Here is an 18829-nt window from a genome sequence, read left to right as displayed (position 1 = left end):
AAGAGCCTAGTTCAAAACAAATGCTGCAGGTGGACTTAAAAGATAGTTGACATGGTTGAATTTCATTTTCATTGTCTGAAAAATGGAGGTAATAGCTACTAAACAGAATTACAAGAAAATTTATGTTAAAGTATCAACTGTCTTACTCAGTGATGCTTACTTGTAACAAAATAGGTAACAGTAAATGTTATTTATATAGGTAATTGGTAATCAGCTAATGTAATTTATATCTAAATTTAAGTGTGGGGACCATCTCTGGGTATATTCTTTACAACTTATGCAAGAGCCTCATAATCTCATTTAGGCATAACTAAAAACAAAATGACATAAAACAAACAAAAGGGGAACTTAAAAAATGGAGGTGAGATCTTTAAATAAAATACAGCTTCCAATTTCACTATATAACCTTACATTTTTGAAATGGTTGTAGACTAGTTAAAATTAAAATATTTTTCAAAGTAGTTATAAAACCGCAAACTAGGGCAAATCATTAAATGTATAATATTAACTTAAAGTATTTTATATATCAGGATATTACAGGGGACTTCCCTGGTGCGCAGTGGTTAAGAATCCACCTGCCAATGCAGAGGGGACGGGTTCAGTCCCTGGTTCGGGAAGATCCCACATGCCGCAGAACAACTAAGCCCATGCCCCACAACTACTGAGCCTGCGCTCTAGAGCCTGCGAGCCACAACTACTAAGCCCATGTGCCACAACTACTGAAGTCCGCGCGCCTAGAGCCCACGCTCCGCAATAAACGAGAGAAGCCACCGCAGTGAGAAGCCCGTGCACCACAACGAAGAGTAGCCCCCGCTCGCCGCAACTAGAGAAAGCCCGCGCGCAGCAACAAAAACCCAACACGGCCAAAAATAAGTAAATGAATAAAGTATGCACTATGATAAATCAAAAAAAAAGATATTATAATAGTATTATCCTAAATTTGAATAGAGAAATATAATTTTTCTACAATCCTCACCCTCTTACTATGTCCTATTTTTTTCTTTTTATGTATCATTTTTGTCACATATTTTGAATTTTGCAGACATATGAGCTTTTCATTAAATATTATATAATAAATATTTCCCATGTTATAATTTTCATAACTATCACTTAATGTATGTATAATGGTTTATCAAGTAGATGACCATAATATATTCATTCACTTTCCAAATTTGGGTCTTTAGGTTGTCTTTAGTTTTCCCATACCATAAACATGATTATTCAAGAGACATAAGGGGCAGCGGTCATAGAATTATGAGGCTACAGCTGACAAAGTGGTATGTCATAGATGGAACTGCATTATGTTCAGGATTCTGAGAAGAGCAGTGGTTCCCCGGTAGCTTCAGCCGTTCGGTAGGCAGAGGAGTCAATAGACCATGATGGCTCAAGAACTACAGAGAGTTTATTACATTTATTGAAGCCAACACTTGTAGGTGTGTTGGAGGAAGAGCTAGACCAGCAGCTTTTACACATTAGTGGGCATCAGGATCACCTGGAAGACTTACTAAACTGCAGTTTGCTGGGTCTCACTTCCAGAGCTTCGTTCAGGATATCTGAGGTAGTACCCCAGAATCTACGTTTCTAAAAAGGTACCAGCTTACGATTCTGCTGCTCAACTGGAGCCACACTATGAGAGCTACTCCATAAGATCTGTAAGTAGGGGCCAATTCCTTTTTACCTTAGTTGATTAAAATTTAGCTAGCAGAAAAAAAAGCAGTAGAAAAAAATTATGAAAATCCTATGTAAAATACAAATAGAAGTACCTGCTACAACTCACAACCAGGATAACAACTAAGGGGATATATTTATATTTCATAATAAAGTTTTGTGTTTCAGCATTTTTGTAAAGTTTTGAAAAATGAGATATACTTATTATGTAATTAAACATTTCAAAAATATATAACTACTTTCCAAAGTCACCTATTAATAGCTTTTTAGTATTGCTCTAGATAATTTGTATGCAGATAGAAATATGTAGACCTACGTCTTCACGTGTAAGTCTTTATGTGTGTATTTAGAATAAATGGAATCATATTTTTTATAGCTTTCTGTTATTGCATTTGTATACTTTTAACGATATTATATATCAGTGCATATAGATCTGCTTCATTCTTTTTACAGTTGTGTAGTACTTTATTATGGATGTGTAGCAATTTACCCATTTTCCTAGTGACTTTCAGTTTGCCACAGTTATAAATGATGCTCCCCTGCACATCCTGTACATGTTTCTTTGCAAAGTTGTGCGAAAGTGCTTTTAAGAGAGACATCTTTGGAATTGCTGGGTTCATGACTTTCATAAATGGTGCCATCACTACTGCTATATTAGTTTCCTAGGGCAGCTGTAACAAATTACTACAAACTTGGTGGCTTAAAACAGTAGATATTTTTTTTTCTCACACTTCACAAGGTGTCAGCAGGACCACAATCCTTAAAGAGGCTCTAGGGGAGAATTTGCTCCATGCCTTTTCTAGCTGCTGGCACCAATCAACATTCTGTGGCTTGTGGCTGCATCACTTTCTGCTCTGCCTCATTTTCATATCACTGCCTACTTTCCATGCCTTTCCTTCTGTGTGTCTGTCTCTCTCATAAGAATACATGGCATTTAGGGACCACCTGGATAATCCAGGATAAACTTCTCTCTTAAGATCCTTATTTTAATCACATCTTTTGCCCTCTGGGCTGCTATAACAAAACACCATAGGCTGAGTGGCTTTCTGGAGGCTTGAAAGTCCAAGATTAAGGTGCTAGCAAATTCGGTGTCTGGTGAGAACCGGTTTCCTGGTTCATAGGTGGCCATTTTCTCATGTCCTCACATGGCAGAAGGGAGATTTCTTGGGCCTCTTTCATAAGGGTAATAATCCCATTCATGAGGGCTTCACCCTTATGACCTAATTGCCTTCCAAAGGCCCCACCTTTGCCTTCCAAAGGCCCCACCTCCCAATATTATCACACTGGGGATTATGTATCAATTTATGAATTTGGCGGGGGGAGGGGGAGGGGACACAAACATTTTCAGTCTGTAGCATTCCATATCTGGTCTTCTAAAATTCATGTCCTTTGCACACACAAAATACATCCATTCCATCCCAATAGTCCCAAAGATCTTAACTCATTCCAGATTCAACTCAAACTCTGAAGTCCAAAGTCTCATTTGTATCATCTAAATCAGATATGGGTGAGACTTAATGTATGGTTCATTCTGAGGCAAATTCCTCTCCATCTGTGAACCTGTGAAATCTTCCAAATATAATGGTGAGACAGGCATAGGAGAGACATTCCCATTCCAAAAGGGAGAAATGGGAAAGTAGAAAGGGGTAACAGGTCCCGAGTAAGTTCAAATTCCAACATTAAACCTTAAGGATCAAGAATGATCTTTGACTGGATGCTCTACCTTATGGACCCACTGGGACTGCAGTCTCACCCACACAGCACTCACGGGTCTGAGTTCCCTGGCTATGACTTTCCTGGGTTTGGAATCGCATTCCAATGATCTTAAGAACAGCTCCATCCCCAGGGTACACTGAACATCACCCTAGTTGGGGCTTTCTGTAGTAGCCCCACCCCTGCAGTTCTCTGCCTGGGCTCTGCCCCTGTAGGATGGGCTCTTGTACCCATAGCTCTCCCTGAGTGAGAGCTCTGCCAGGCATCTTTTGGAATCTAGGTGGATGCAGCTATGCCCCCACGGCTCTTGCACTCTGTACACTGGCAGAGATGATAGGGGAGTGTGGACACTGCCAACGTTCGCCACCTGTGTCCTCCATAGGGGTGGCCACCATGACACCAAACTGCAGCCCATTGGATCTGCACCTGAGGCAGCCAAGGAGCACAGAGCTGGGGTGCAGAGAGCAGAGCCCATGTTGTGAGGCAGCACCTGGCAGCACACCCCAATGTCCCACAGGTTCAGGCAGCCCCTCCTTTGAATTCACTGTGCCCTTGGGACCCTTTTACTCTGGGCCTGTGATGGGAGGGGCAGCCCTGATGATTTCTGAATTATCTTTGGGGTTATTCTTCCATTGTTTTCCGCAATAGCTCCTGCTTCTGCTGAGATGGCCGACTAATAACATCAAATGGTGTTTTGTCCATACACTGAGTTTCTTCCAATCATATATGCTCATTCTGTTCAATATGGGTGGGCTGAGAGTTGTTCAAATCTTTAAGCTCTGATTAACAATTCTGTCCTTTTGTCATTTCTCTCTTCTCTCATTTTACTGTAAGGCGTCAGGAGGAACCAAGGACACTCCTTCAACACTTTGCTTAGAAATAGCTTCAGCTAAATATCCGATTTCATTACTCACAGTTCAACACTAGCACTCGAAGATGAACACAATTCAGCCAAGATTTTTGCCTCTTTATAATGAAGATCTCCTTTCTCCCATTATCCTGTAACATATTCCTCATTTACGTCTGAGGCCTCATCAGAATGACCTTTACCCTCTATAGTTCTACCAACATTCTGTTCAGGATTACTTAGGAAAGCTGAGGTTTTCTCTATAACTCTCCTCTTTTCTTTCTTGGCTCTCACCAGAATTGCCCTTAATGATCGGTCCACTTATGACCGTAGCCTTTTTCTAGCATGCACCTCAAAACTCCTCCAGCTTCTACCCGTTACCCAGTTCCAAAGCCATTTCCACATTCTTAGGTATTTGCTGTAACAGCACCCCATTCCCAGTACCAACTTTTATCTTAGTCTGTTAGGGCCGCTATAACAGAATACTATAGACTAGGTGACTTATAAATAACAGAAATGTAGTTCTCACAGTTATGGGGGCTGGGAAGTCCAAGATCAAGGTGCCAGCAGATTCAGTGTCTGCTTGGGTCCTCTTCCTTATTCTTAGACATCCGTCTTTCAATGTATCCTCAGTTGGTGGAAGGGGCAAGGGAGCTCTCTGGGGTCTCATTTACAAAGGCACTAATCCCATTCATGAGGGCTTCACTCTGATGACCTAATTGCCTCCCAAAGGCCCCACCTCCAAGTATCATTAGGTATCAATGTATGAATTTTGTGGGGGGTGGGGTGGCATATAAGCATTCAGTCTATAGGATCACATAAGGTATATTACAGGTCCTGGAAATTAGAACATGGACATATCTTTTTGAGGGCCACTATTCAGCTCACTACAACTGCTTTTACACAATTCTAAAAGTATAGTACTATAAATCAGAGGAATTGTCTGATATGGGATATTCATCCAATTCTTCATAAATAATTAGGTGCTGGTTCATATTATTTTTTCTAATTCTCCCATTACAAAAACATCTTCAGTTAGTTTGACCCTTGTTATCAATTAGCATTCTCAGAGTCCTTTCACTACAGCACAATTTTACACCTAAAAATAGGTTTTGTGTTACTAACATTTTGGGGGCTATGCACTATTGATATCTCTGCTGTCTAGTTGTCAAAGTAAATCAGTCGGTAGGATGTAAAAGGTGGCCCACTTTGAAGAATAAAATAACCTCCCAGGATTAGATTCCAATTTTAATTCAATTACATGTTAGAAAAGATTAGATTTGGTTCAGTTTAATTCCCATTATAAAACTGAGTGAGTTGTCACCTAAACTTAAACATTGTACATTAATTTGATGTACTGTATCCTTTGTATAAGAAAGAGGGAATGGAGAGCAAAAAGACCAGTTCATTATTCTCTAAGGAACGTACTAATTCCTATAGGTGAAAACATAGTTCACTTTATAGGTAGGATGTGAAACACAGCTCATGCTTTATCTATAGGTTACCTAAAAGAATTTATAGTGAAGGCGGTAGTCTCCAAACATCTTTTGATTTAATTTGGGACTTAGTTTGCTAAGTACATTATTTCTGGGCTATTTTGAAGCATAAACTTCTGGATTGTGTAGACTGTTGATAGGCGTTCATAAAATTGATACAGCCTGGTTAGATTTAGGAAGTTGAAGAATTATTATTCACCAAGTATATAAAGGCACATTCTGATATTCTGTACAACTGAATGAGAAGAGGACCTTGAATATAGCACTAGGATCTAAGCATTGACCATCACTTCAATAGTTTCTTTACTCCTTTGTCCTACACTTTCTTCTCCATAGATTAATCAACCCATATTGATTTCTAGAAGGGAAGGCACAATTCTTGGGCTTCAGCACATCCTACCACATAAAGTTTTTGAAAAACACTTGAAGCACACAGATGTTTTTGGTAGTCATCAAGCCACCTTTTTGTTAACGACAATGATATATTATAGCCTGTATACTCAAAAATATTATAGAAAGGACATGTAAATAAGCTGGAATAATGATGCATTTTCTAAAGACTTTGAAGGATAGTTGGCGTTTAGTATTCCAAAGAACAGGTATTTGAATTCTGATGGACAAGACAGACAAGCATATGTACAAGAATAGAAATTTGGAAATTCACCATAAAAATAAAACGGAGTATATTTATAAGCAGAAAGAGTAGCCTCCAAGTTGGTGTGTTAAGGTGGAATCAGTAACAACGAGCCTAACAGAAAGATACTAGTCATGGTATCAGTGTGATCACTTATTGAATATTACACCTTGGAAAAATCTCTTCGTACCTCCGATTCCTTATGCTCTTATCTATAAATGAGATTAAAAATACCACTTCCTTTTAGTTCGTGGGATTATGATAACTAATGGAATCTTTTTAAAAAATTGAAAGCTCTAAAGCATTTTTTAAGCTCCCTGTTATAAGTAAAACCCATCATAAAACATGTGGCATGTATGTGAATTGCTAACAAACCAAATTATTGATAGCTGATACCACAGCCCAGCTTCTAGCTATAGTAATTAACACTGCTTTTGTAGGGGAGAATAAGCTTTATGCCTACTTGGACTCAGTCTCCAAAATTGTTTCTTTCCTGAATTAAAGGAAACCTTTCCTATATTAAGGATTGTTGTTTCTTCTCTTGGTTTTTTCATCAGACACACAAATTTTAAAACACTGACTTTCATTTTTAAAACTAAGGACCAATATATGCACTGTATGAGTTTATTTGCTTAAATGTGTATAAAAATATGATAGTTTAATAGGTATTGAGAAAGAGATGTAAAATAGATTAATATAGTTATAACTATCACAGAGGATTCCTGGATTGTTGGCCAATTTGTTGAAAAAACATCTGGATACGGGTTGGTCTTTCTGGAGGAAACTAGACCCGTCAGGTTAATAAAGCTCTGTGACAATTGTGTAGAAATGTTGGTGAGCATTTAAAATGTGGCCTTGTCATGTTTGCTTGTTCTGGCCCCTATGCTGACCTCCATGAACCATGATGATAATTAAGCATAGATGGAGGGTCAGAGCCCAGTTGTCAGGAATGCCTGAGGCTTTCCTCTGAGGCTTTGCCCTAAACTCCAGGCAACTCTCTCTGCCAGAGGAAACTGACAGAAAATGTATTTCCTTCAAATATAAGAAGGGTTTTCTGCATTTGGATGGGCCGGTTACTTGTGGTAGGGTGGAGCTGCCACCCTTAAATTACTCGGCTTAAAAAAGTCACAAAGGCTTCCAAGCCTCTTGGTAGGTCCAGAGCAGATGTAAGCCTCTTCTCCCTGCTGTTATCCCAGATGTAGGAGACCTACTGAGTGTGAACTCTCCATTCCTAGCATAAGTTAAAACTTTAATTCCGGCCTTATCTATTTCTCAGATTTTATCCATGACTTTCTAATTCCAGTACTAATCTTCATTCTAATCCCCACCCTCAGTTTCTCACTGACTAGGCAACTAGATCACAGACTTTCCTCATCCTCTCATACAAACCTCATTTGGCCTGGTGGTTGCATCGACTTCAACACTTTAGGATAAGTGGCCCTGGATGCAAGGCAGGCAACTGGGTATTTAACTGACAGAGTTAACTTTTCCTTAGCTTTTATCTCGGCAAAGGAATGCTTGACCCAAGCAAAATAAACCCTAAGTACTAGCATCTGTATACTCAGTACCAGATTTAAGTTGAAATAAAGGCATTTGATGTATTAGGGAGATTTATTAGCATATTCATCTATCACCCAGATCTGATTAAGACATTTGATTTCTAAATCATAAGATTTCTAAAATACTTTTTGTTTCATTTTCATGACTCAGTGTGTCTCATTGTAAGGCATGTATATTATTGATAGTATTTCTAATAACTGTCTTTTAAATTTTATATTTATTTTCCTTGTCAATAGATATTTTATTAGTTGAATTTTAGAGCAAATTATTTAAATGAGTATAGGGAATTATTTGAGTGACAGCTAATGAATGCCAATAAATTTCCTTCTCACAATGGTAGATATGTAATTTACTGTTATTTATTTAAAAAAAACTAATCTTCATTTCATACTTCTAATTTTTTTTCTCCTGCACACATTTCATCATTTTGTTCATACCTAATAATTCAATCAATAGATTGACAAATATATATGCACATATATATATATATTCAATTTTGTTAATTATTAAAACAGGGTCAAAATTTATTGGATGAATTAAAGGTAGTGACCCTAATGAGGCTTCTGGACCTCAATTATATATGTAACACCTGTTTTTCTATTTCTTTAGATAATCCAGAGTCTGCTCTACCTCTCTTCCTTTGTATTGCCTTCAAATATCACACTTCAAGCAATAGTGACAAGGTTTAACAATATCACACATAATCCAAAGAAATCTGTTCAAGAGAGCATCTGTCAACAGGTAAAATTATACTTTTCACTGTTTTTCTTGATTATGCCCACAAATAAAAGGAACAAGACACGACAGACATAAGTTGTATAAAATATTAAAGGTGCACAGGAAAATAACGTGAGGCCAATGAGTGTATATGAATTGGGTCTGAACTATTGGTTAACTCGAGTTGTTAATAATGAACAGGTGATAATCTTGGAAGTGGCATTTTTTCAAGGGTTAATTGATTTTGGTCTACTCTGCAATGATTCAGCTAAGAGATTGTAAGATGTCAATTTAAATGGAAGAAACAAGACAGCTGGAGATAAGGAAGTGAAGAGGTATCTGAGTGGTGACTTGCAACCAGGAGGATGCAATTATAATTAAAATCAAGTAAATATGCTGGAGAAAGAGTATAAAAGATCATATACTGAGATAAACTGGTGAACTATGAAAAAATAATACAGAAAACAAAGTATTGAGGAAAAAATAACTCCATCATATAATGCTTTTTTAAAGGCCACTTCACTTTTCTATGAGCATAGATTTCTGTCTATAAAATGGAAATCCCAACATTAACCTAGATCATTAGTAAATTTCAATATTAATAACATGATTTGAATATTAGTAAACTTCAATATTTATATTGATATAATGATTTTAAAATAATGGATTTAAGATTATTTAGAAATGTTATTTATGATTTGTGAAATGGCTGAAAAATAAATCATCCAGTTGTATTTCTAAGTGTTTACTCCAGAATATAGAGGTGATAAAAGGTACAATAGTTTAAAATCATAAATTAATAATGAAAGATGTTTTAGATTCCTTTATGCAAGCAGGAAAATTGCAGAATGAGGACTTTAAACCTCATGATAGTTTTTATACTCTGATAATACAACAAAAAGTAGTTTACCCCTTACAAGTGCCATTTGGTATTTCTTTAGTATTATTCTAGATTTATTTGATTTCCACACAATAAGAAATTTGACTACCTTAAAAATATAGTAACAAAATTCAATAATATATAAATTCAGATTATTTAGACAACTTTCAAAGACCGAGTGCTATTTTCAGCTGGTTTAGCCAGTACTTACAATCTGTCTCTTTCCTTCTCTGTCTTCCTTAAGCATTATACTTTTTAAAAGATGCTATTTCTGGGCTTCCCTGGTGGCGCAGTCGTTGAGAGTCTGCCTGCCGATGCAGGGGACACGGGTTCGTGCCCCTTTCCGGGAAGATCCCACATGACGCCGAGTGGCTGGGCCCGTGAGCCATGGCCGCTGAGCCTGCGCGTCCGGAGCCTGTGCTCCGCAACGGGAGAGGCCACAACAGTGAGAGGCCCGCATACCGCAAAAAAAAAAAAAAAAAAAGATGCTATTTCCAGTGCTCATATGCTGTAAATCCATCATGTTGTATTAACTGATGACCAAAGAGAAACCAAATTACATAGATAGATGATAGATAGATAGATAGACAAATTTTTATTGTTTCCAATAAAGCAAAAATGATTACAAAAGCAGACCATAAACATTCTGAAGACATTCAAATCTTTTCAAAATCATTCTTTGACAAGATACGGTGTTTTGGATCGATCTGAACAGTTGGCATCTGTAGAATATTAATGAGCTTACAGAAGGTCCCTGCTGTGATGTGTCCATTTTTGAATAGGATGTACACTGTGTGCATTATTTGTGGCGAAAGCTTCTCATTTGACCTTAATGCTATAGTTTTCCTGACATTTTGGGTAGGTTTCTAACATACAAATGTATCCATGGAGAGAATTTTTCAAGTTATTTTCTTACAGTCTTGAAAATCGTCTTTGACTCTTTTGACCCATAAGAATACTTTAGACATGCAGAGAAGACATAATAAAAAATACCTAGTTTTTTTTTTGCTTGTTTCCTCTTCTAAATACATTAACCAAGAGTATTATTTCTAATTCTATTTATGTAATTTTAAGAGTCAGCAGTGATTAGTGAAATCCAGTCCCTGACATTATTGTTTTACTTGGGTCTAGTTTCTAATATTTTCTGAGCTTTAGTCTTATTTAAAAGATAGGTACAGCATCTTATAGGCCTTTTGTGGAAATTAACTGAGCAAATAAATATTTAATAAGCACTTAGCAAGAGTACTCAATATTTGAGTCAGAGATCCCTTTATTCATTTTTGTATACCTATAGATTAGGTTATAGGTTAGTTAGATTATAATACATTTAAATCAGTAAGGTAAGAGACAAGCAATTTGAACTTTTGAAACTATTCCATCTAGTTAATATCACTGTATCTAGAGCCATATTGTCTGTGTGTATGTAGTCAGAGAGAAGTAACTTGTTATCATGCTTTTATTGTATCTTCTTGGAAAACTAAAATGGATTTGCCTTCCCTCTACCATTTAAAACTTTTTAAATTATAAAACATTTCTATTCACAGTCCCTAATAAAAAGGTAGATGCCTCTGTCACTTCTACCCCAACTTCTGAAACAATAATTTGAGGTGGCTTTCCAAACAGCACTTCTAAATGTATGGGTATAAAAACAGATGTAAATGGATATAAAAAGAAAAAACGGGAGGGAGAAGATACTTTCTCTGTAAACCATGGTGGCAATTGAAGATTTTATTTGATAGTATTTTATTCTGGTTTATACTTTTGCATTTTCCATATTTCGTAAAAATTGGAATGCGCCACTTATCTAATCAAAAAAAGAAAAAGAACTTAAGACAAATAAAAAATAATAATGAAAAAGCAGTATATACAATTAGATCTGTATGATCTATATGATTACAATATTATTTACATTCATCAGAAATATAGAAATATAGAAAAATAATGAAAAGAGATATGCAAAATTACTAATAATATTGTGTAAGGTTAGTGTGATTATGTACAATTTCTTTCTTTTCTTGGTTTTCTAATGGTATTCTATTACAGGGATCAGCAAACAATAAACCTTGGTCTAATTTGTAAATAAAAGTTTATTAGAACATCCACACCCATTTTTTTATAGTATTGTCTGTAGCTGCTTTTGCACTAAAACTATTAAGATGAGTAGTTATGAGAGAGACCATACAGCCTGCAGAGCCTAAAATATTTATTATCTCACCCATTACAGGAAATGTTTGCTGATTCTTGCTTTATAACTATATCAATGTTATAAAGTGAATAAAATAAAATGTAATTGTTGATCTAATTCAAAAATAGAATAGAACCTTTACCACAATTATCCAAAAGGAGAAATAAAATAAGGCAATAGAAAAAGCCAATAGATATGCCAAAAACCTACGCGAGGATTATTCCATTCCTTGGTTCAGCATTAAACTGGAAGGAAAATCCAGAACTATAAGTATCAGTTAATGAGATCGGGACAAACAAATGGTGATTAAGTACTCGAAATCCTAGTCAGAGCAATTAGGCAAGAAAAAGAAGTCAACATCCAAATTTAAACGGAAGAAGTAAAATTGTCTGTTTGCAGATGACTTGACCTTATATTATAGAAAACCCTAAAGACTCCACCAAAAAACTGTTAGAACTAATCGACAAATTCAGTAAAGTTGTGTTTCTAAGCACTAACAATGAATTACTGGAGAGAGAAATTAAGATAACAATTTCATTTACAATAGCATCAGAAAGAATAAAATACTTAAGAATACATTTAACCAAATAGGTGAAAGATCTATACACTGAAAATTATAACACTGATGAAAGAAATTGAAGACAGAAATAAATGGAAGGATATTCCGTGCTCATTGATTGGAAGAATTAATATTGTTAAAATGTTCATACTACCCAAAGCAATCTACAGATTCAATGCAACCCTTATCAAAATTCCAATGACATTTTTTGCAGAAATAGAACAATCAATCCTAAAGTTCGTATGGAACCACAAAAGGCCCCGAATAGCCAAGCAATCTTGAGAAAGAACAGCTGGAGGTATCACACTCCCTGATTTCTAACTCTATTACCAGATAATAAAAACAGTGTGGTATCGTCATAAAAACAGACACATAGATCAGTGAAACAGAATAGAGAGCCAAGAAATAAATCCATGTATTTTGTCAATTAATTTTTGACAAAGGTGCCAAGAATATACAGTGGGGAAAAGATAGTGTCTTAAATAAATGGTGCTGGAAAAATTGGATATCCACATGGAAAAGAAGGAAACTGAACCCCCATCTTACACTATATACAAAACTCAACTCAAAATGGATTAAAGACTTGAACATGGCCTGAAACCATAAAATTCCTAGAAGAAAATATAGGGGGTAAGCTCCTTGACATTGGCCTTGGTGATAATTTTTTTGGATTTAACATCAAAAAGCAAAGGCAACAAATGCAAAACTAAACAAGTGAGACTACTAAACGAAAGCTAAACTAAAAACTTTCTGCACAGCAAATTGTCCACAAAATGAAAAGGCAGCCTATGAAATGGGAAAAAATACATGTAAACCGCATATCCAATAAGAGATTAATATCTAAAATATACAAGGAACTCATACAACTCAATAGCAAAAAACACAAATAACCCAATTTTAAAATGGGCAAAGGACCTGAATAGATATTTTTCTAAACGAGATATATAAAAGGCCAACAGGTACATGAAAAAGGTGCTTAACGTCACTAATCATTAGGGAAATGAAAGTCAAAACCAAAATGAGATATTACCTCATACCTGTTAGAATGGCTATTATCAAAAAGATAAGCAATAGCAAATACTGGCAAGAATGTAGAGAAAACAGAAGGCTTTTATGCTGTTGGTGGGAGTGTAAACTGTTTCAGCCTCTATGGAAAAAAGTTTGGAGGTTCTCCAAAAAATTAAAAATAGAACTACCATATGATTGAGCAGTTCTACTTCTGGGTACATATACAAAGGAAAGGGAATCATTATCTCGAAGAGATATCTGTATTCCCATGTTCACTGAAGCATTACTAACGGTAGCCAAGATATGGAAACAAACTAAGTGTCCATTGACAGATGAATGGATAAAGAAATGTATACACACACACACACACACACACACACAGTGAAATATTATTCAGCTTTAAAAAATGATGAAATCCTGCCATTTGGAACAACATGGATGAAACTGGAGAGCATTATGCTAAGTGAAATAAGCTAGACAGAGAAAGACAAATTCTACATAATAACACTGTAGAGATGGAGAGAGGATGGTAAAAGTGTACAAACTTTCAGTTATTAGACGAATAAGTTCTCAGGATCTAATGTGTAATATGGTAACTATAGTTGATAATATTGTGCTGTATAATTGAGATTTGCTAAGAAAGTAGAATATAAAGTGTTCATACCAAAAAAAGTAAATACATGGGGTGATAGATGTATTGATTAACTTGATTATGGGAATCCTTTCATAATGTATATGTATATCAAATCATGTTACACATTAAATATATTACACTTTTATTTGTCAATTATACCTCAATATAGCTGAAAAAACTCAAGAAAAGTGATTAAAGCTGAATGTCTGAGAACTTCCTTGCAGATACGCCTGACTCACAGAATGTAAAATAAGCATTTTAATCTTCAGCCCTGTTATCTGTTAATTGCAGATTATATCGATTTCCCTCCATCTATGAAATACTGTAAAATATTATGTTAAAAAGGCTTAAGTATATGTGCCAAAATTAACATTCAGAAAAAGAGTGAAGGTAATAGTTGTCCGTATTGTTACTTCCATTTTAATACTCATCATCATAGTATTTATTCTAGGGAAACAGTGCTCTACCTATTTTAAGTTTCATTTTTATCATTTTGCCTATATGAGTTTCTGAAGGCAAAGTCCTTGGGTAGAACTATGGACAAAATAGAAAACTTTAAAGAGTGTTTTCACTCAAAATCTGGAAGGTGCGTATAGAAGATCACCAAAAATATCTTAGATACAGTTGACATCAAACAAAAATTAAACCTCTGTGTCTGTTCATAGTTTAGTTTTTTGGTAGGTTTCCTGAATTAGTGGCAAATTTAGCTTTTATTTGCTTATTTTCTATATTGTCTTACCAACAGACAAGCGTTTCCTTTTTCCTCTACATTCCAATTGAAAAATATTCACAAATGGAATGAGAGTAGTAAAAGAAAGATGTTGAGAAATATTGGCGATTACAGCTAAAGGCCAAGCAAGCAGCATTGCTCTACAAAGAAACACTGATGTTAGGGAACCAAGATTTTTAAAATTTAATTTCAGTTGTATTAAGCTATTTGTGATCATTTCTTCCGCAAGAGAGTGGGTGCTCTATACCATAAAGCTAGCAGTTAAGTGTTCCTAGGCATATCCAAAAAGAAAGTCCCTTTCTTTGAATAAAAATAACATACCATCCATTTGATTGGGAGCATATCATTGCTATGAAGAATTCATAAAATGTATCATTCATAAAATGATAGATATCACCAGTTTCGGAAGTGCATTAAAATTAATTCATTAGAATCACACAATTTCTACTCCTATAATTTTAGAAAATAGATCTATGCTAAAATGTCTTTAAGTATTATCAGTTATTAAAAGTGGAGGACTTCCCTCGTGGCTCAGTGGTTAAGAATCCTCCTGCCAATACAGGGGACACGGGTTTGAGCCCTGGTCCGGGAAGATCCCACATGCCGCGGAGCAACTAAGCCCGTGCGCCACAACTGCTGAGCCTGAGCTCTAGAGCCCACGAGCCACAACTACTGAGCCCACGTGCCACAACTACTGAAGCCCGCGCCCCTAGAGCCCACGCTCCACAACAGGAGAAGCCACCACAATGAGAAGCCTGCGCACCGCAACGAAGAGTAGTCTCCCACCCACCACAACTAGAGAAAGCCCGCACACAGCAACAAAGACCCAACGCAGCCAAAAATAAATAAATAAATAATTTTTTTAAGTGGAAAAATTCTAAAATATGCTTACTGTTTAATTCTGTGAAATTCATCAGATGTAATGTAAGGTCTTTTTAACCTTTGTATAGAAAATCTTAAATGTTTTGGATTAAGAAATTATTCTAAGTGATGATAGCTCCATTTATCTTAGAAATCAGACTGAGATACCTTTTGTTTTTTGGTTGGTACTTTAGTAAAATCTGAATTCTTAACTTCTCTTTGAGTAATTGTTGTTTCCATAAACAAAATGCTTTCAATTTTTAACCCATAACAAAGTTACATACCTCACTCCAATTTTTTGGTTAATTTTCTGATAACTTTCTGAGTACCAGAGTATTAAAAAATATTTATGAAAAAATTACATAGTTGTAGTTAACAGAATAAAAATATTATAATAATATTATTTTAATAACTACCAAGAGTGATTTATGAAAATGGAAATATGGCTTAAACTGTTATTTCATTTTTTTAATGCAGGTTACTTGAATTCCAAATAGAGGAGTGGAAATGCCACCCCCAGCAGGCTCCCCACCGTTGCATCCACCTCCTGATGGAGGATGGGGCTGGGTAGTGGTTGGAGCAGCTTTTATCTCCATTGGATTTTCATATGCATTTCCCAAAGCTGTCACAGTTTTCTTCAAAGAAATTCAGCTAATATTCAACACTACCTACAGTGAAATAGCATGGATATCATCCACTATGCTAGCTGTTATGTACGCAGGAGGTAAGGTTCTTTGGACTAAATACAATTCTGGTTTAAGAAAGCAATTGCTCCATGCCACAGTATTTTACATGTAGTGCTTTGGTACATTAAAACCCTGTTTTCATATTATCCTCACTTAAAACCAACCAGAAGTATAATTAGGACTGAAGTTTTAGTGATTTTAGTAATTCAACATCTTAAACTATTCACTTTATTCTGAGTCTTACTAGAGTGTTTATTTGAATGAGGATGTCTTTGCACAAAATAAGGTTTACTAAATTATGGAATTTTCAGGGGTGGTACCTATCCATTTAATTTGGAATAGAGTCTATACTATAATGGTAGTATCATTTCCTAATACTGCTACAGTTGCTTTTTTCTGAATGAAACTCAAGTTGCTGACAATCTATAAGCCTAGAAAGTAATTCACTTTAAGTTGCAAAATAGAGTGTTATCATGTACATTCTGGATCCATTCAAGTTCGTGTGAATAAAATAATTCCTTATCTCTGTAGTACTTACTAAATATGACATTTTTTAATTTAAATGGCTGCCTGACGATTATCTTGTTACATTCCATGTTCAAATGAGGGTATGATTCATAAGGAATAACGAATAAATAAGTACCATATTACTTCTGTTAAAAATTATTGGAGGGCTTCCCTGGTGGCGCAGTGGTTGGGAGTCCGCCTGCTGATGCAGGGGACGCGGGTTCGTGCCTCGGTCCGGGAGGATCCCACGTGCCGCGGAGCGGCTGGGCCCGTGGGCCGTGGCCGCTGGGCCTGCGCGTCCGGAGCCTGTGCTCCGCGGCGGGAGGGGCCACAGCGGTGAGAGGCCTGCGTACCGCAAGAAAAGAAAAAAAAAAAAAAAAATTATTGGAAAATTATTGGAATTATTAGTTCATTGCTCTGTCACCTATCTGCTTGAAATCAATCCTAACAGCAGACAAGACTGTCTACAGTTTTCTTTTAGTCATTACTTAAAATATTTAGATTTTAGGGTTTTCATTTTAGATTTTTAGGGTTTTCATTTTCAGCTGGATATTTGACTTTAAGATACAGATAGACACTCAGAATATAAGCACTTTAAGAAATTATACAAATCGTCTTTCAATGTCTTACTTTACAGGTGAGGATAATATGGTTCATAGTGATGGGGATATACCCTTAGGAGTAATAACCAACACATGTTCATATTTAGTTTCAGTTAAGGCCTCTCTAAATGCTTGCTATGTGTCATATGACCTGATTCTTTTAACATTCTGTGAAATAAGAATTACTTCTTTCCATTATATAGCCAAGGAGATAGAAAGATAAAGTACTTTTCCCAGGTCAAGCAGCTCATTAGTGGCAGATAGAAATTGAGACCCCACACGTGTAATCACTCTGCTCTTTTGCCTTTCTCTTACCTCCATAAAGTAAGTGGCAGAGCCAGGTCTGTGCAAGGCCTTCCACAAACCTGATTTAGGTACTGCCCCACCAAGGTCAATTGTTTAGTGACATAATAATTATTCGTTAGGGTATTATCTTTTTATTGTACTACCAAGGTAAAAATTTGATCCCCAAATAATCCTGTGTGTGTGTGTGTGTGTGTGTTAGTGGGTATTTTCTACTTTCTGTATGTCAGTGATTTTACATTAATCCACTGTATGTCTCCATTACCTTTTTGGTTAAGTTAAATTGATGCATTTCTGTTCCAGTACCAAAAGGTAACTTTAAAGTGCTATTTGGATATGTCAGTGAAAACCTTTGCTTTTAAAACACTTTCTGAGATTCTCCACTAGACAGTTGCTTTAAAGGTTGTACCTGTGTTATCTCTGATGACTGTAGAAACAGTAGATACTGTACACTGGTCATATGACATTCTTCCACTCCCCAGCTGGCTCTAAAAGGAGGCTTAGAATGAATAACAACGTAATTACTTTTCTCAAACCAATAAATCTCAATGCCAAATTATAAGTAAGTAAATATATATTTATCATTAAATAACTTTTTATTTTATTTGTGCTCTGATTTTCCCATTTTTAATACATACAATATAAATGTTAAAAAACACAAAAGAGAAGTCTTTTGAAGTTCATCAAGAAAACTTTAGTTTGGTAAAATAGCAATTTAGAAAAAACTGCCTTAAAATGTTTAGGGTAATACATGAATAAAATAGGTGTAAATTAAAGATCCACGGGGATTTTGTATCTAGTTGTTTTAAGAAAGCAATGCTAGACACATGACAATACTTAGTACGTAGTGATTGAAGATGATAATATCTAAGTGAGTTCTGAGTCAGTAGTTGGAAAAAGTGCTTAGAGTCCTTACTCATTAGACCTGAGACATTTTGTACATCATCTCTGCTACGGAGAAGAGTCATCAGAAATTCACCTACCCTTTGGTCTTTCCCTTAAAAGTAGAAAAGTAGGGCTTCCCTGGTGGCGCAGTGGTTGAGAGTCTGCCTGCCGATGCAGGGGACACGGGTTCGTGCCCCGGTCTGGGAAGGTCCCACATACCGCGGAGCGGCTGGGCCCGGGAGCCATGGCCGCTGAGCCTGCGCGTCTGGAACCTGTGCTCCGCAATGGGAGGGGCCACAACAGTGAGAGGCCCGCGTACCGCAAAAAAAAAAAAAAAAAATAGAAAAGGTAAAT

At 36.1% G+C, this 18829-nt stretch overlaps 1 protein-coding gene across 12 annotated transcripts in view; it reads left to right on the top strand.

The window, feature by feature from the left end:
• SLC16A7 (solute carrier family 16 member 7) overlaps window positions 1-18829 on the top strand; it is a 164114-nt gene that overhangs the window by 86870 nt on the left and 58415 nt on the right. For 9 of the 12 annotated variants that reach the window (XM_024737085.1, XM_024737077.1, XM_024737080.1 and 6 more), the window contains 2 exons: window positions 8528-8659; window positions 15970-16216. In XM_024737085.1, the coding sequence (XP_024592853.1) occupies window positions 16000-16216 (217 nt within the window). In that variant the 5' untranslated portion in view covers window positions 8528-8659; window positions 15970-15999. Of the gene's footprint in view, window positions 1-1536; window positions 1653-8527; window positions 8660-15969; window positions 16217-18829 lie in introns of all 12 variants that reach the window. The other 3 variants (XM_024737086.1, XM_024737084.1, XM_024737089.1) reach the window with 2 other exon arrangements.

The sequence above is a fragment of the Neophocaena asiaeorientalis genome, unplaced genomic scaffold (genome assembly GCF_003031525.2).
Source record: "Neophocaena asiaeorientalis asiaeorientalis breed wild unplaced genomic scaffold, Neophocaena_asiaeorientalis_V1.1 scaffold134, whole genome shotgun sequence".
Classification (NCBI taxonomy): domain Eukaryota; kingdom Metazoa; phylum Chordata; class Mammalia; order Artiodactyla; family Phocoenidae; genus Neophocaena; species Neophocaena asiaeorientalis.
The sequence above is the reverse complement of the archived record's forward strand: the minus strand, read 5'-3'. Positions and strand labels throughout refer to the sequence as shown.